This window comes from Pezoporus occidentalis, unplaced genomic scaffold (assembly GCF_034315485.1).
Source record: "Pezoporus occidentalis ecotype Australia unplaced genomic scaffold, CSIRO_AGI_Poc_V1 ctg7, whole genome shotgun sequence".
Lineage (NCBI taxonomy): Eukaryota > Metazoa > Chordata > Aves > Psittaciformes > Psittacidae > Pezoporus > Pezoporus occidentalis.
The window spans coordinates 501962-520536 of NW_026916052.1; the positions used below are offsets into that span (position 1 = coordinate 501962).

Sequence of the window (18575 nt, forward strand, 5' to 3'; positions counted from 1 at the left end):
GCCGGGAGCAGCGGTGACCCCGCTCCAAGCGGGGGATGGTGCCGTGGGGACTGTGGTCTCCGGGAGGGCCGCGGCTCTCTGTGCAGGCCGCCCTCAGGCGCCGGGCCCAGCCTGCTTTGTCCCGCGGGAGCAGCAGAGCAGGTCAAGGGTTGGACCTCGCCTTCAGCGGCAGCTTCCCCTCTCCTTCACTGTGCGGTCCTGAGGCTTTACCAGAAAAAAAAAAAACCAACAGTAGTTTCTGAAGAAAACACACTTCCTCAGTCCGTGTTTCCTCTTCCCACCCACCTTCACTGCTCATGGACTCTCCCCCATGCCTGGTTCCCCATCCACACACAGACTAAAAGGATCCAACACAGTTAAGAGGTTGTCTGGAAATAGAAAGTGCTGTGTATATGCTATTTCTGGATAAAGATTTTCCTGGTTTTAGGTGGAAAAAATGCATCATTTCCTAAAATACAATAGTCGTTTCGTTGGAGGTTAGAGGGAAGTGTGTGGGCTGGGATGTACCCTCCTCTTGTCAGCGCTGTAGGAAGCATGGCTCGAAGCGGAAAAGGATGGGTTTTCATCTTCAGAGCTGATCACTTTGTGCGGCAGCACCTGTGGTTCTGGACATGGCTGCTGCCAGCGGAAGCCCATGGGTGGGTAGGAAAAGCATGGGGAAGGTGTCAAACCACACTGCCAGGCAAAGTAAACCAGCGTGGTGAATGGTGAGTTCTTGTACGAAAACCCACATCCAGAGCACTGTGCATCCCTATGTAAATACAAAACTGGCAGCTGTGTATCACAGGACTAAGGTTGCAAAATAAAGACAGTAACTTAAAAAAATAAAATTACAGTATCAGAAATCATAAATTCTTGTTTATCCCACAGTCTAAACCATGTTTATAGTTATACATGCAGAAAAATTACACAGAAAATGACTTACTGAACCATGCTACCAAAACGAAAGAAGACAGAACCAGCATGTCTATCCAGTCTTTTCCCATTTTCTTTAATATAAGAGATTGCCTTGCAGCTATTCAGAGAGGTAATTACAAGCCTTTTCCTTATCTGCATATTTGCCTTATTATAAAAGCCATACAGTGTGTTGTAATACAAGCGTGCTACCACACAAATTCCACCTGGAACTTGATCTGTTATCTAGAAGAATCTGCAGGAACTAATTAAGTATGGAATGTTTTAGGTCAGGCAAGGTATTGGTTGCAGTACAGTGAACAGTTAAATATTTCTTTAGGACTATTATTCCAAAATTCGCTCTCTGCAGTGCTATTGTTTACTAGCAATTGCTGCGCTCGGGTTCTTCTTGGTTCAGTGTTTCTTCAGCATCCAGCACGCTCGGATCTGGGTGTAATTGCTGCTCCTAGGAGTTGTAATGATGGAAACCGCGTCACGGGCAACCCCAGGGAGCGCCGTCACTTTTCTGGTGGCACCACCTAGTGGAGTCACCGCTGGGAAGAGCAGCACACCGCCGGCGAAGCTTTCGGCTCGGCCCATCACTGGCACCGAGAGAGAGAAAACGGGCCGCATCTTTGGCACTCCTGCAACCGTATAGAGTGGACTGTGCATCTGCCCTGTACCCAGCACATGTATCCGGGGCTGGAACCACAGGAACCCTTCATTCCTGCAAGTACCTTTACACCAAAGTATTTTCTGTGTCAACGTTATCCAGAGATGAGGAAGAGCTGAAAGATTTGAGTGGTGGGCAGACAAGTCACCCTAATAAGATGCAATGTTACATCAGCTCCAATGAAGCCTGTGTTACCTGGAGCTTCAAAATAATAATCAACATCTGTTGGAAGTGCCAAAATTCAGAAGAGAGCACGTTTTGAAAGAGCTTTCCATTTCCACCTTTATTTAGTCATCTTTCTTTTTTGGAGCTGTGCAGGTAAATTGTCTTATTTGCCAGTATGGAAAACAACTTCAGTAGTTTCTAAAAATTAACATTTTTAATCTCTGCACATAGAAGAATATTATTTTGCTCTTGCTATTGCACTTGACTCAGTGATTACATTTGCAACAACAAACTTTCTAATTTCCACTGGACAATGGGGAGGTTTGGATGAGGTGTGTTTACAGGAGCAGGTAGTGAGGCACTGATGGGACTGCACCTCCTTCATACACATTAAGAGAGATCGCTGCTTACCAAGGTTGCACTGAGCAGTGTTTGTCAGGCCCTGTGGCTGTAGGTCCGCAGAATTTGGAGGGTGCCTGCACCACTGAAGGAAGCGGTGCTCTTTCTCCCCTCACCCAGCTGCTTGTCCATCCTGCTGTGTCATCCCTCTCATTAAGCCAACAGAAGCATACAGCATGACCACAATGCCTGCAATGGCAGGAAGTGAGCAGAGAAGCATTTAATTCTCTCACAGATATGGTTGTTTAATAGCATCTTTGGTCTCTTACTATTGTCTAAAAAATCCACACAAAGCATGCTGGACTGGCGTGTGGAGCCCATGGAACTAGCCATAGTCAGGAGCAACAGACGTAGTGTAGATCTGGTGAAGTGATGTTCAAGCTTCTTGGCTGCCTCCATTTTGTATATGCATCCTTTGCAAAACTGATGGCAATGAAAGTCTGTACATGTTGAAAGTCCCTGGAAGGGATTGATGAGAGATGTATAATTGAAGTTTACAACTATTTTCTGAGGGTAGCAGGTGAGAGGGTGGGAGTGCTGTGTGGAATCAGCTCTGGCATTCATGGCCCACCCTTACACCTCATGCTTCAGGAGTGTCCCACAGGGATATGCCCTGTATCTTTATGCCACATCTTTCACTGCCTTTGGCCTATCCTGCTCAAAGCTTGTCCTTGGCCCTGTCTATCTTCTAGCTCCACTCCCCACTGCTTCACATCCTGATGTGTCCCTTCACTCTGTGAATTTGCTGCCAGCGGCCATGAAATCCCTTAGCACAAAGCAGACTGTTTTATCCTAAACTCATTCCCGAAAGAAAACGAATGGCTTTTAGGGACTTTCCATGCCTCCGTGCCCAAAGTACAGCTCAAACCAACATAAAAAGATCGTCACCAGCGCCGGTCAGAGCTCAAGCTCAGAAGCTCGTGATGTACCCGGCTGAATTAAGAGCTAGCAATAAAAGCAAAGCGGCTGGGGCAGTGTGACCGCTCAGGAGCGCAGCCCAACCATTGACGCTGTTGCTGCGCCTTTACCGCTCTTTTTTTTTGCACCTGTGAACCAGCCGGGCGGGACGCCGCGGTGACGGACGCCGCCGCGCCAGAACTGCCCCCCACCTCCGCAGCGTCTCGGCACTGCCTCTCTCCGCCCTGCGGCCTCCGTGCGTAGCTACCGGCACCCGGGTGCGGTCCCCAGGCCCGGCAGTGGAGCAGCGCGCCTGCACCGCGGCGGGGTCGAGAGCGGCGTCGTGTCCGTGGGGAGGGCGGCCAGTGGCAGCGGTAGCGGCGGCGCTCGGGGTGGGGCGGGCCGGGCCGGGCGGGATGCTCGGCGTCGCAGGGCACCATGGGAGAATCCGCGGGCGCCCGGCATGGCGGCGGCGGAGGGCGGCTGAGGGGCGGCGGCGGTGGCGGCGGCGGCGGGGAGCGGCCATGGTGTCGCCGGCGGCGCGGCTGGTGGGACAGGGCGTGTGGGCGGCGCTGACCGGGGGCTGGTACCACGACCCGGAGCAGGGCGCCTTCACCAACAGCTGCCACCTCTATCTGTGGCTCTTCCTGCTGACGCTGCCCATGGCCATGCACCTGGTGAGACCCGGTCCGCGGCGCGGCGGGGAAGGCGAGGCGACAGGGGAGTGGGGAGGGTTCAGCGTACCCCGGCCCTGACGCGGGAGCTGCGAGTGCGGCAGTGCGACAGGGAATAAGCAGACCCCAGGGGAGTTAAAGACCAGCCATGTCGGGCTGTACGTGAGGACTTGTGTCTGAAGGTGGATGGGGTGGGCGCATAGGTCGGGGCCGGACTTCTTCCTCAGATGAAGCGGTTGGGAAAGGTAACTTGGGAAGAGGTGCAGTGCTGGCTACTGCGGGTGCTGAATAACCGCCGGAACGTGCGTTAGAAAGAATCCCTTTTAAAGACGTTTTATTTTCAAATCTGCTCCAGTCTTAACCTCCTAAGAAGGGTAAATAAATGGAAAAATCCAAATACAGTGTAATTAATATGCCTGGCTGAATGTCATTGGTGAGTCACATGTTTTTTTTTGTGACATGCAGCTCCATTTGTGCTGAAATTTAAACATTGCAAACAAATAACCTCAGTAACTAGAGGTTGTTTGATAGACTTGGAAATTATTATCCTTGAAAATCTGAAACTTTTGCTCTATTTTTGTGAACTCTCCTACTGTGTAAGAAAAGTTTAAAAGTATCATTTGCTAGATCATTGCATCTATTTATTGGTGTGTTTTTTCAGTAGCTTAATAATGTTGGAAGCAATTTCCATATTCAATCCCTTTAGTTGTCACAGTGACTCAACTAAATTCTTAACTAAGTTCTGTAGAATTTTTCTTGTTGGATAGAGTTTCAAATAGGTCTCTTCACCCTACATGGTCAGATATTGGCTTGATTTTCAAAAGCAAAGAGTGTTCATGTGTCCCTCTGCAATCCCAGTGAAAAGCAAGTCTTGTATTTTTAATAAATCAACTGGCATACTGTATTTTGTGGCATGGATTGCAGTGAGTTCCTGTGAGCATGGTTCATGAAGTTAATGAACCCAGGTAACATTATGCTTTCCTGGGATGGATAGGGTCTATTTCCTAGGCAAACCAGCAAGAATCTTGCATTGTAGCTTTCATTGTCACAGTGGTATGTGTGACAAAAACTTAAAAAAAAAAAAAAAGTTAAAAGTTAGCTTCCGCTTCCCCCCCACCCCCCTCACTAATGTAAGTATGTAACTGAAAGAATATATGTTTCCTTGTGGGAAACTTCTGAACTAATAGCATGAAGGAGGCATGCAAGGTTCCACAAAGGAACACTGGGTACAAAGACTGTAGGTCAGAGCTAAGGTGAAAAACAGAAAGACATTATTTAAAGGGAAATGGAGGAAACCTAACTTACCTACAGCACTCTCTCAGGCTCCATCTTTGCCTGTCTAGACGGACTTGCCTTTTCTGCACGGTGGCTGACTTTCTAACAAATCATTTGGTTAAATGAAGGACTTGTGTTCTTGAGCCTAATGTACTGCTCTGGGAATTCTTTATTCTTGATAAGAATAATGCATTTATTATGCTGCTGCTTGAGAGGAATGATGTCCTTAAGTATTTGCTTTCTTGCTTTTAAGTAGTTGGGCTTTGTAAACTTTTTGCAAGATGTATGTTCTTGCCACTTAGAAACTTGAACCTTCTTTTTAACTAACTGTTTTCTTTGGGGAATTTTATTTATAATATTCAGTAATGGTTGGGTGATATTTATGTTACCCACTTGACACCAACAGTTTTGGATTCAGTGGCTAAAGTGACTAAAGCAGTCACTGATATTTCTTGAAATGGCAAGTCAAAACAAATTAGAGTTTTTTAAAAAATATTAAGATTTTCATTTGCTTGGAATAATCTTAATCACACTACTGTCAAAGAAATTCTCTGAAACAGTTTGATTTGAATGAAATGGCAAAACTGATCCAGCTGGTTTTAGATTTTTCACACTGGCTCAGCAGAGATGTGCTGACAGTAGCGTGGGGAAGCTTATAGTATCAACTTGTTTCTGTTGTGTGGATTGAGGATTTCATTCTCTAGCTTTGTCAGCATAGCTTGCTTTGGTACTAATGGTTCCTTTATTAGCTTACCCACCCCTGAAAAGGCAGATCTGTTTTCATCTCTTCCCTTTCTTAATCATTTACCCTTTGTAGTACTAAATATATGATTTAAAATGTAAATGGGATATTACTTGGAACGTCACTACTGTTAAAATCAACTTTCAAAATTGTAGTGAGATCTCTTCTAACTTTGCCATGACAATTCTCATAAGAGATTAAGAATTAAATATCTTATTCCACCAAACAGTCTAGGGTTCCCAAGTGTTTTAGAATCACAGAGTCATAGAATAGTTAGGGTTGGAAAGGACCTTAAGATCATCTAGTTCCAAACCCCCCGCCATGGGGAGGGACACCTCACACTAAACCATGCCACCCAAGGCTTTGTCCAACCTGGCCTTCAGCACTGCCAGGGATGGAGCATTCACAACCTCCCTGGGCAACCCATTCCAGTGCCTCACCACCCTTACAGTAAAGAACTTCTTCCTTATATCCAGTCTAAACTTCCCCTGTTTAAGTTTTAACCCATTACCCCTTGTCCTATCACTCCAGTCCCTAATGAAGAGTCCCTCCCCAGCATCCCTATAGCTCCCCTTCAGATACTGGAAGGCTGCTATGAGGTCTCCACGCAGCCTTCTCTTCTCCAGGCTGAACAGCCCCAACTTTCTCAGCCTGTCTTCATACAGGAGGTGCTCCAGTCCCCTGATCATCCTCATGGCCTTCCTCTGGACTTGTTCCAACAGTTTCATGTCCTCTTTATGTTGAGGACACCAGAACTGCACACAATACTCCAGGTGAGGTCTCACAAGAGCAGAGTAGAGGGGCAGGATCACCTCCTTTGACCTGCTGGTCATGCTCCTTTTGATGCAGCCCAGGATACGGTTGGCCTTCTGGGCTTCAGGCACACATTGAAGCTGGATCAAGTTCAGTTTCTTGTCAACCAACCCCTCCAAGTCCTTCTCCCCAGGGCTGCTCTGAATCTCTTCTCTGCCCAACCTGTAGCTGTGCCTGGCATTGCTCTGACCCAGGTGTAGGACCTTGCACTTGGCACGGGTAAACTTCATAAGGTTGGCATCAGCCCACCTCACAAGCGTGTCAAGGTCCCTCGGGATGGCATTCCTTCCCTCCAGGGTATCAACCGAACCAACAGCTTGGTGTCATCAGCAAACTGGCTCAGGGCGCACTCAATCCCACTGTCCATGTCAGCGACAAAGATGTTGAACAAGAGCGGTCCCAACACCGATCCCTGAGGGACACCACTCGTTACTGGTCTCCAGCCGGACATTGAGCCATTGACCACAACTCTTTGTGTGTGGCCATCCACCCAGTTCTTTATCCACTGAGTGGTCCACCCATCAAATTGATGTCTCTCCAATTTAGAGACAAGGATGTTGTGTGGGACAGTGTTGAATGCTTTGCATAAGTCCAGGTAGATTACATCAGCTGCTCTACCCCTGTCCATCAGTTCTGTAGCCCCCTCATAGAAGGCCACCAAATTGGTCAGGCAGGATTTCCCCTTAGTGAAGCCATGCTGGCTGTCACCAAGCACCTTGCTGATTTTCATGTGCCTTAGCATGCCTTCCAGGAGAAAATTTTGTGCATGAAAAGAATGGTAATTATTATACAAAGCTGCTGGGCTGAATTCAGCCCCAGTGATACACTAGTGATGCAGACATGCCACTTCGGCAATGCTTGTACTGTAGCTTATTTTACAAGCCACAAGAGAATACGTGTCCACATTTCAGTGAGTGCCCACAACAGCTTAGTGAGCGTTTCTTCTGCCTCTCGTTAGACAGGAAGCCCTTGAAGTTACAGGGTTGTTAGTTCTTATGTATTAGATCTTCTAGTCATGCTGTGATAGGAGAAGCACAGCCTGGCAGTATAAGGGTGTGGGCACATAAATAACTTGGAGGTAAATTGCAATAAAACTTACAGTGTGTTGGCTGCTTCTAGTCCCATTTGGCCATGCTTTACCCCATTTAACCCTCTGTAAAAGTAGGGATACATATATCTCTACAAGGGAGAGGTAAGCTACACTCTAGTTACTGTATTTATTGAGTAGTAGGATGCACGTTTGTAACTGAGTGGACACCTCTGGATTTTTATTTGCTACCTGTTTTCCCATGGTGTGTGATGGACATCTCTTGGTTATCAATTCAGCCAAGTTTAGAACCAAAAAAAACTTCTCTTTGGCTCTAATATTGAATCTCCCTGATACTTCTGCAAGCTTTATGGTAGTAACTGAATATTTATCTGGAAGTTCCCTCATCTGTGTTCTGTATCACAGGAAGGTAGTGATGCCCAGGTGCAGCACTGTCTTGCTCTAGATGCCTCAGATGCTTAAGCATCAGGTGGGATACATCTGGGTCTAATTGACTTTAATAATTATGTCCAATTTACAAGGGGTGTGGTATTTTGTTTAACAGTGACACACCTTTATATTAGCAAGTATATACTTCAGTCTCCTCTGCCTTTGTGATACTCAAATAATATTAGTAGACATGTGAAGAATTTAGACATTCCTCTGGGAGCAATCTCTGGGCTGGCACGAGCCCCAAGTATGCCCTTTCCTCTATGGGCAAGTCAACTCTCTTGCATTTCCAATAGTAAGGGCACATTTGGAAAGCACCAGCCTGCGTTTTTCCCTGTGACCCCATGCTGTTCTGGTAGGTGGTATAACAGAAGTTATTGGGAAACAAAGGACGTTATGGTAGAGTTTTTAATCGGGCAAGAGCAAAGAAAGCTGGAGCACAGCTTCCACAGAAATCTGTGGTGGGATGTCATGAAGCTTACTTTCCAGTGAATTTGTGGATGTTTTTTTTGTAGCTTCTAATAAGATGTCAGCTCAGTTGAAGATTTTTGTTTCACTGGGGTGGCATTCAAAAGGTCAGAGGGCTGAATGTGTTCCTCCTGTTAACACATGAGGTGTGCTGCTCTGATCTTGTCCCAGTGGAGTGTATTCTCTCAAAGTCAGTTGAAAGTAGCTGAACAATTACAAAGTTATTCATTAGAGGGAATGGAAAGACATCACGAGTACACAGGCGCATGGTGTGATTATAAAACCTCGTTTCCATAGGAAACCAGGCTAATTATAACTATAGTACTTCAAAAGTGAATTTATCATACAATTCCTTAGTGGTCTATAACTTAATTCCTCCTTAGCTCAAGCAGATTTGATAGCTTTCACCTATACATACCTGTGAACACCAACTGCAGTCATCTGACACTTGCATCCTTATGCAAGAGGCCTGATTTGGAAAATTGAGGGCTTTCCATTCTTGGCTTCATCTTTCTCCTAATCACTTGTGTGGGCAGGGACCAACATGCTGGCTTGTACTACTTAGCTTGCCCCAAGATTCAGAATATTAAGGATTCATTGGCCGCCTTATACATAGGCAAGCTTGGGACTGTGAGCATACACGACACGTACATGGGGGCAGCGCTATGTACCCTGGGCATATGGGCAAGGAAACCAAGGGCAGGCTGAGGGCCCAGCTTTCCAGCAGATCCAGTCACAAGTCAGGGGTGAAGACATGCAGCACTCAGTGGTTGCTTAAACTGGCCTTCTTTTCCACTTAGAAATCTAGGAGCCTCCTTTGATTGTCTCTTGTAGTGAGCTGTATGCATGCTTAGACTGCAGTACTGGGAGTCTATTTTTGTTGTGCCCTCTTGACATTATTCATATAATATTTATTAAGCTTTGTGAATGTCACCTATAGAGCACTTATTTTGTAGTGGCTCATTCTGAGTTGTTATTTAATAATGAGCGCTTGGCCTGTTCTTTTTAGTATGTAGTTAAAGAGATTGGAAAGTGAAAAAATCTCTCATTTGAACAACTCATTATAGATAATGGGCTATCATTCTTTGTGAAACAAGCCATTTTAAACTTATGTTTTGTAAACACATTAGTCATAAACCAGAATTCTTCACCCTCATCCTCCAAACCTCATACCCTGAGAGCATGGTGCTGCCTTGCAAACTGATCTTCTTTTTGGCCCAGATTTGCTAAATAACTGAAGGGTATGCTTAGTGTTGGTATATATATACATAGCTATACATAGCTTAGTGCCATGAGCTACTCTTAAAAAACTAAGCCTCAACTTGTAGAAAGTAGTGTCTGTTTTATCAAGGATTGTTAGTAGTACCTACATGCTAAATAGCTTCTCCACTTTTGTGCAATAGATTCTTTGCATATGAATCAGAATAGTCATAAAAAAGGATTTGCCTGAAAACTTTCACATGTACATTGTGAAGGTATGAAGTCTCAGCCAAAAGCAGCAGTAGAATAGCAATCCACTTGCTTGTAATAACACAGAAATGATTCAACATACTCATTTCAACATCAAGATAAATGCGGTGACTTGTTTCAGAGATGAAGTAAGTGTGCCTTCTTCCCTTCCCTTCACCTGTGTGGTCAGTGTGGTTTATTTATGAACCTGAAAAGAGTTCTAATTTTTTACATTCAAATGCTCCTTTACTTGAAGTGCTGATACTTAAAATGACACATTTAGGCCCAAAGTAAAGACCATTCTTGCTTCAGTAGGCTTTAGGAAATCTTCAGCATTGAAAATCTTTCTTCTTCTCCCTTCCACCTGCACTACAAATTGTGCAGGAATATAGTAATGGTCTGTTTAAAAAAACAAAAACCTGAGGAGAGATTAAACTCATTGTGAGACTGCAACTGCATGACCACAATACGTAAGGGTGTTCTGTATGTATAATGATAAAGACTTTGGCCTTCAGTTGTAACTACCAAATGTCTGTTGCTATGATTTGCCCTGTACTGTGAGGAAGTATTTACACAGAAGAATGTTGTTAGTATGTCATTTCTGTGAAAGAACTTTACAGACTATGGTTGAACTGTAATTAATTTTAATGACTAAGAAATATGGTACTCATCACAGATCAACAAACAGATCAAAGACAGCTGCAAATTAACAACAATGGACTTTATTAAAAGAATTCAAAGAGTCCGCCTCTCCAAATGCATTTTATTCTTTTGCTTTGACTAGTCCTGATTAATTATTTAAAATTCCTCAGTGGTAAAGATACTTGGGAGCACGTTTTGAGGTGTTAAAAAAAGGAGATCAAATTACAGCCTTTTACTGTTAAATCATAACTGAGAAGCAGGATAAGATGGCAGAATTTTTCAAAATTAGTTTCCTGTTCCTAATGTTTCATTTTGTGTCTGCGTTTTTATCAGTTACTCATTCAGGAAAGGCTGCAGCTGCATTATCCTGGGAATGCAGTATTTTAAGAGGTTTTATAATGTTTGTCAGTTGTGAGATTGCAATGACTTTGTTAGGAAATAAGTGATCTCCACAGCTAATCAAAAGAAGAATAAAACTTGTGAAGTGGTTTGAAATTTGCAAAGACCTTTTTTGTGAGCAGACCTCAACTATTCTGTATGAAAATGAATCTGCTTCTTGTTGTAAAACTCAATAGAGGTACAGCTATGAGACAATAATGAATAATTACTTTAAAAAAAATTTAATGGCATCTTCTCAAAATAAACTGTTATGATTGTCTTTATTATTTCTTTCTGTAGGCTTTTCCAGCAAACTCAGTTACGGTGTTTGCGTACTGCAGCTTGGTGACGGTGTTCTTCACAGTGATAAAGGTGATCAGTTACCGTCTACACCTGATGTTTGATAAAGGTGAAGTAATTCAACAAAAGCTATCAAGAAAAGATGGATGGCAACATAAAGATACAGAAGGTCCAAATGGAAACACAGCTCACTCCTCAGATCATAGGTAAGGTTTTCATTGCACATTGCTGGTATGTTCTGTAAAATGGATGAGTTTGCTCTGTGGTACTGCACAGCAGAAATGCCTGTTGGCTGTAGGAAGACTCCTTACAGTTGTGTGAGGAATGGCACTCCTAAAAACCTGCTTAGCATTTTCAGATTTGGTGACTGCAACATGCTTGCAAGGAAGCAGGCAGAGCTGCACCTGGTTCAGAGGGTGGGGCAACAACTGGGGATGATGAAGGCAGAGATCCAGTTGGGAAGTGCTAAAAGATCCTGGAGAAAACTTCTCCCAGCTTTTCTGGGGAAGCCTTAAATGCTTGATCTTTCCTCTTCCTACTGTGCTTATCTGCTGGGAAGAGTGGAGGAGAGGAAGTGGCGTGTACCCATTGGCAAAGAAAGTGCTTTACTATCACAGCTCTGGAAGCCTGAGCTCGTGTTGCCTTTGTGTGCTTACAGTAACTTCCTTCTCAGGTCAAATCTAGATGTGTAAGTCACTTTTCCCCCCTTATGTTTTATTGTGACTGCCTATGATATTTTTATGGTCCTGTTCTTGAAGAAAGCTAGAACCACATTTATTTCTCAGGAGCATTTGATAGTATTTGCAGCCTCTCAGCTGAGGATCCAGGTACTATGTCTTTGCTGCAAATAATCAAAGTCAATAAGGCTGCTTCCAGGTCGAGATGCTATTAAAAGTAAAAGTGGCATTGGGCTAAGGACTAGTGCTGACATTTTCCAGATTTGTGTATAGGTAGAATATTCGGTACACTTTTCGGTATAAATGGAGACCTCTTACTGGTTTTTCAGCCTTGAGTCATACAAACAAATGAAAATGCCAAGTAGCTTCCAGTGTTCCTGGGTGTTATGAGAGATGTGAAAAATGCTGGAATAGGTACATCTAATAGTGAAGGCAGTGTAGAAAAGCCCAAACAAAGCTTAAACCAAATTGGCTTGTTACAACTACCAGTCAAGCTTCATTAAGAGAGCCCTGTACACAAGAACTTTGAGTATTTTTTGGTGCATTCACAGTTGCTACTGCTAGTTCTGTGCAAGCTAAGTAGTATTAAGGTTGTTTGTATACCTACTATGCTTCTGTCTTTACACATGCATGTTTGTGCTGCTCTCCTGGTAGCAACATCACTGGGAGTGGCAAGGTCTACTTGCATCTGACTCTTGAGAAATGCCTCTTACGTGTGTCACTAACCATACAAGGTTTTTATTTTGGATTGTCTGATGGATTTCAGGCTCTAGTCCTCTCTAGCTCTCACCAGTCCACAATGCTATTTCCTATGTTGGATATACCTATTTAAGAGGCTCATGAGTTGTTCTAGGCTGGCTCAAATTTAAACAAGAACTTCAGTGTTTACCTGTTCACTGGCTAGTGAAATGAATGCAAACTTTCATTATACTGCCTTTATTTTGGCTAAAAAGTAGAGGTAGAATCTCTGAAAGCTTGCTTGTTAAATCACATAACTATTCCTTCTAGGAGGTCCTAGGCATAACAGTACATTATTCAGTACCTGATCAGAAAATAATGAACTTAGTATGGATACCAGAAGTTTTTAGACAGGCCCTTGTAGTTTGGAGGTTGAACAAGCTTTTTTGAAGCCATCGAACCATAATAAAATTGTGGAAAGGTGATACCTTCAGATAAATAATTTTATAGCTTATATACAGCTGTAGGGTTTTAAAAATAAGTGTTTGGGGAAAAAACACAACCTCACAAACTAAAAAGCCCAAATTCAAGCAGGCTAAATGAAATTATGTACACATCAGGGGGTTGAACAGATGGCATTGTATTTCTTACAGCAATATTCTACTTCCTAAGACACCAGCGCTATTTTATATTGGGGGATTTTGTTTTTAATTTAGTTTTATAAGATTATCTTGGTGAGGAAGGACATGCAAAAAGGGGCTACAATATTTTTCAGCCCTGTGCATTGGAGGGGGAAAAACACGCTGTCACTTCACTGTGCTGTGTTACTTTTTTTCTATTCTGTTACTATTCCTCAGCTTCTTCCCAAAGACGTTGTGATCCTCTGTGGTAAAAAGCATTGCATTATTTTTCATTTGCTTCCTTTCCAGTAATAACAGCAGGGATAATGGTGCCATCAGTGAGACCAACCAAGATGACTCTACCCAAACAATTCATGATAGTTCAAGGGTACAGGCTGTGGACTTGGAGAACTCACCTGAAGGAATGGTTAGTACACAGTTTTCTGTAATAGTGTCCTCATTTCATGCAGTCCTGCTTATCTGCTTGCTCCAGCTTATCACACGGAGTTCTGTATTGCCATTTACTGCTCACTTGAAGCGTAGGTCTGCCTTGAGGAGGAAGGGTCGTTCCGTGCATCCCACTGTGTATATCACTGCTGTCAGTCAGCCTTGGCCTAAAGGTTTGGTTTACAAAGCTGAAACTGGTATATGTAATTCTGGACGTCTTAAGACAGGTCTGTCTGCTCTGTAGAAGCCAAGTGGCCTTACTAAATCTTGCCAAGAGCAGCTAGTTTTCATGGCTGCTTTGAGAGAAAGGAGAGACTAATAGAATCAGAGCAACCTCTCATTGCCTCAGAAAGGATCTGCTCCTGTAGCATTAATAGTTTGGTTTTTTGTAACTGGACTTATGGTTAGAAAATTAACCTAACATCTCTTGAGTATTTAAACAAAGCATAAACCACCTTTAGTTAAATCTAGGAGATGTCTACCAGAGGTTAAAAATACATGTATGTGCATTCCATTCCATTGGCCATGTTTTCTAAATTAATAGTATATGAGGTGATGAAAGGGATGTGTGTAGATGTTATTAAAAGAAAAATAGGAAGGAACAATAAGAAGGCTGAAAAATTTAGGTATTCAAAAATTAAGAAACAGGATAACACTGTCTGTGTAATCTTAAATTACTCCCCATGTATACTGTGATAAAATCTTTAATTATGTGATCCCATGCTATTTTTTTCTACAGGACTCCTGCCTCAGTCAGTGCAAAGGATGGTTAGTGATCTCTAAATAAGTAGCAACTTGATACTTCATTCTGTCTTCATATCCCTCCACCCCCATCCTGTGTCCCTATTTACTGCAACTCCTGTTCTGAATCAGAACTATGTCCTCATTTCCTGGAGTGTTTTTACCTTTTCGTAGCATCTGTATGATTCACAGACATTGATAATTTTATTTTATTAGTAATTTTCTTTTATGAAATAAATTATTTTTTACCTTTTTTTCTGTCCCATTCCCCAGTATTCTGGTATTTGTCCATTCTGCAAACCCATTTCTTCTTGGGCTTCCAAACATGTAGGCTGAGTCTTGTCAAACCTAGTCCTGTTCTTGCTGCCAGAATAGCACCATGAAATTTTAGGAGATAATTATTATTTCCTCTTGGTTTTGGTGCCTGTCAGCCAGAAAAGACCCACATTAACTTTTCCCAAGAACTTTTTTTATAGTTATGCACTTATGCTTTTGATTTTAGATTCCCAAAGTATTTCTCTGAGTATTGTGCTAGTTTTGAGCTCCCCAGTGAGTTCCCACAGGCATTGACTTGCTGATGAGAATTCAGCAGAGGCCATCAGGGTCATTGAGGAATGAGGTACGTGATGTTTCAGGACAGGCAGATGGGGTGTTTTAGCCTTTATAAGGCTGGAATCTTTATTAAGGCTAAAAGAGCTTCATAATGGTAAGATGCAGAGAAGATTGAGCACTCTCAGAGGTGCCCAGTGACAGAATAAAATGCAGTGGCTGCAACTTGCAGCTGTGAAAGCTCCAATTAGATCAATTAGATTTAATATTTTTTGTGCGTGGTTGGGTTTTGGTTTTGGTTTTTGTTTTTTTTTTTTCCCTACCAAGAGGGTGGTCAAATACTGGAAGAGATTGTCCAGAGAGGTTGTGAAATCTCCATCTTTGGAGGTATTCAAAGCTCTGCTGGAGATGGCCTGAGCAACCTGCTCTAACTGTACCTGCTTTGAGTGTGTGTGTATGGCAGAGGGGATATGTACTAAATGAACTCAAACTTCCTTGCAATATAAATGATTCTAACTTAATCTAATGGCTCTGTCCTCTAGTTTTCCACTGAGAAATTGTTACCAATTGCTGGAGACCAAACTGCATTTTAGTCTTTTGGAAACACATAGCTGGAAACATGGAACAGAACATTGCATTCCTTAATGATTGAAAACAGAAAAAAAATCTGGATTAGGCAGTGCAAAATGTTTTTTAAAAAAATCTTGTTTCCCCCCTCCCCAAGCATCACACACAATTGCAGTGATGCAATTTGGAGTATGACTGTTCTACAACCATCTCTCTCACCCACCCCTTGCATTTAATGCAAGGTATGGGTCCAAATTTCTGTGATGTTAAGCAACTTACCAATTCTGTAATTAACATTTGATTAGGTAGCTATTGCTTTGATAGATGTGTTTTCCAACATAATTTAATAAATACCTGTGCTAATTTTGTGTGTTCCTTTTTATTTTTAGGAGCTGCCAACACGGGAAACTATTGAAGATCTCAGAGGTATCTTAAAGGCTTTATAAATCCCTTTAAACTTTTGTTTAATCATTGCTTGCTGCAAAAAAAAAAAAAAAAAAAAAAGACACAGAGGACCCACAGCAGGTTCCATTGTGTGTTGTATTAGTAGCTGAATAGAAAAGCTTGAGAGAACAGAATCTCAAGAGAATTCTAACAGACTAAGCTTTCTTAGCTGGCAGCCAAGCTGTTTGGGATGCAGCCTTTTGGTGAGCGTGCAAGTAGCTCTCCCCATTTTGGCATAGAGAGATAGATGAAAGAGCCTTCCCCATTCATCCTTGGGAAGCTCTGTGCCTCTGCAAAGCATTAAACCCAGAAGCCAATGATCAGATCACATCTTAAAGCTCTTATATATCTTCTTATTGTAGACTCCTCTTGTGATCGTTGAGCTTTAGCTCTGTAGTGTATGATTCAGCACACCTTGCTTTGCCTACAGTTCCAGTGCTTGAGAAGTTTCAATATATTTCCTTTCTGTTAAGGTTGATCACCATATCCTATGGGACCATTTAAGAATGGCACAAAATGATGCAACAAACTTCTGCTGCACTGGCTTATTCTTTCTTTCATCTCCCTCTAAATGGGGATAATTCTGTAAAACATTTTCATTTTAATATTAGCTGTTTCTTGAGCTATTTTGATTATTTAAATTAAATAGACATGCTGCTATACCTGTCCTGAGATGGAAGGATTTCAGCTTGCTATTATAATATGTCATATTATATAGCTACACAATGGATTATGTCGTGTAGCTAACATAAAAGATGCTTGCTTAGGAGCTGTTTTAATCAGCTACATCATCTGTGCTTCCTTTGCTCTGCTCTGGGTCAGATTTTGCTAGCTAAAGATCGTACTTCAGTAATGCACAGTGTTCATGTTTGTGAGACCTAACTCCCATATATTTTTTTATTAGGTGTTACAGTATTAGAAGATCAGGCAGCACAACCAGCTTCATCTACCTCACCCTGTGTCAAAACAGATATATTACCTGTTTCTACAGCCTCTGCTTCAGGTGCCACCACATCACCAGTAGCGACAAAACCAGCTGCTATGGAAACATTTTCTGGTAATGGAATACATGAAGAAGGAGGAGATGGACAGCCATGTGGACAGCAAGGATCCCAAGATATTATTGTGGACAGGGATGTAGCTAAAAACTTCTCCAATATTTCTTCATCGCAAGGTGATATTTTGAGGACTGGAGTTTCTTCAGAGCCATGGGACAGTGAAAATTCAGTTCTTTCAGACCATTTGAGTAATCCTAAAAGCTATAAAAGAGAGAAACTGCTTGATGTATCACCACAGACAGGCTTTACCAGTTACTGCCCACAGTGCAATGCCATTGCAACCAAAGATCGTGAGCACATGGAAAGTTCTTGGAATGGCAGTAATATCCATGAGGACCTTGATTGCTCAGACAGTGAGACTGCTGTTGCAGTTGTGGACAACTCTCTTCCTGGAGACCAGCTATGTGAGCCCATTAAAATTGTCATCACAATGAGTACTACACCAAACACCACCCTCAGAGACCTGTCAGGCTGTGTCCACCTAAAGGCTCTGGGAACTGAGAGAACGAGCTCAGCCCCTGAGTCTGGTATAGTTACGGCGGGTTGGCCAAATCAGCAAACTAATGAACAGCTCAGAATCCCTGTTATCACTTTTGACCTGTCTGATGACAGTAAAGGTAAGGCTTTCCCAGAAGTTAGTGAAAGTGAAAGAACTCCACAAGCTTTAAAGGCAGAGCTGTTGTCCAACCAGTGCTCTGGCTATGAATCGGGTGATGCAGTAAAGGAACACAGCAATCCAGCAAATAGTCCTTTAGAAACTAACACTTGTTCAGATCCAAGTCGGGAGAATGCTTCTGAAAATGTCCAGACTGTGGATTTAACTTCTAAGGAAGACCTGCAGAACCTAGACCCGCAGTCCTGTAGAACTGCTCATGAAAAGAGGCACATGCGAGTGCTAAGTGTAGACAGTGGAACGGATGTGCTTTTAAGTAAGAATTTCATGGAGGTATCTGACAAAGAAAAGACCTTACCAACTTCTAAGTCAGATCTGGAAGCTAAAGAAGGACAAGTGCCTAATGAGTCTAACTTTCTAGAGTTTGTGTCCCTCCTGGAATCCATTAATACCTCAAAGATGAAGGCATCTAATCAATCCACTGTCAAAATGGAGACGACAAAGGAAAATGGGCTTGTTGGAGGTATAATGCCTTTTTTACAACTCTCTTTGGAATTAAAAAGTGACTAGTTACATTATTTATAGCAGCTTATCCTGAGATCTGTAGTTGGGCAAATTCACAGTGGATAACTGGTTTTGCTAATAGGGCCAGGGAAGAGTGGGCTTGGTAGGACAAGGTGATTTAGTGAAAGTGTGATAGTGTCAGCAGCAGTTTTCTGAATATTTTATTTTATTAAAATTTTTCCTTTGGAAAGCCTAATACTAACCTCAGTAAGTGTCCAGGGTGTATCTATTATTCTATACTAGAACAGCATGCATGTGTCAGGCCTGGATTGCTGGAATACCAAAAATATCTTACAAAAATGTGTACAGCTACAGTTTTGCTGTAGGTTCCATTTAGCTTTCACTCTGCCTTTCTTAAGTTTTTCCTTATA

General features: G+C 42.7%; 1 protein-coding gene across 1 annotated transcript in view; it reads left to right on the forward strand.

The window, feature by feature from the left end:
* The first annotated feature begins 3520 nt into the window (after positions 1 to 3520).
* Positions 3521 to 18575, forward strand: part of PCNX2 (pecanex 2) — a 154671-nt gene continuing 139616 nt past the window's right edge. Inside the window, exons 1-5 of the mRNA XM_062641709.1 lie at positions 3521 to 3705; positions 11247 to 11452; positions 13531 to 13648; positions 15915 to 15951; positions 16874 to 18163. Coding sequence (XP_062497693.1) covers positions 3553 to 3705; positions 11247 to 11452; positions 13531 to 13648; positions 15915 to 15951; positions 16874 to 18163 — 1804 coding nt within the window. The 5' untranslated portion in view covers positions 3521 to 3552. The remainder of the gene's footprint in view (positions 3706 to 11246; positions 11453 to 13530; positions 13649 to 15914; positions 15952 to 16873; positions 18164 to 18575) is intronic.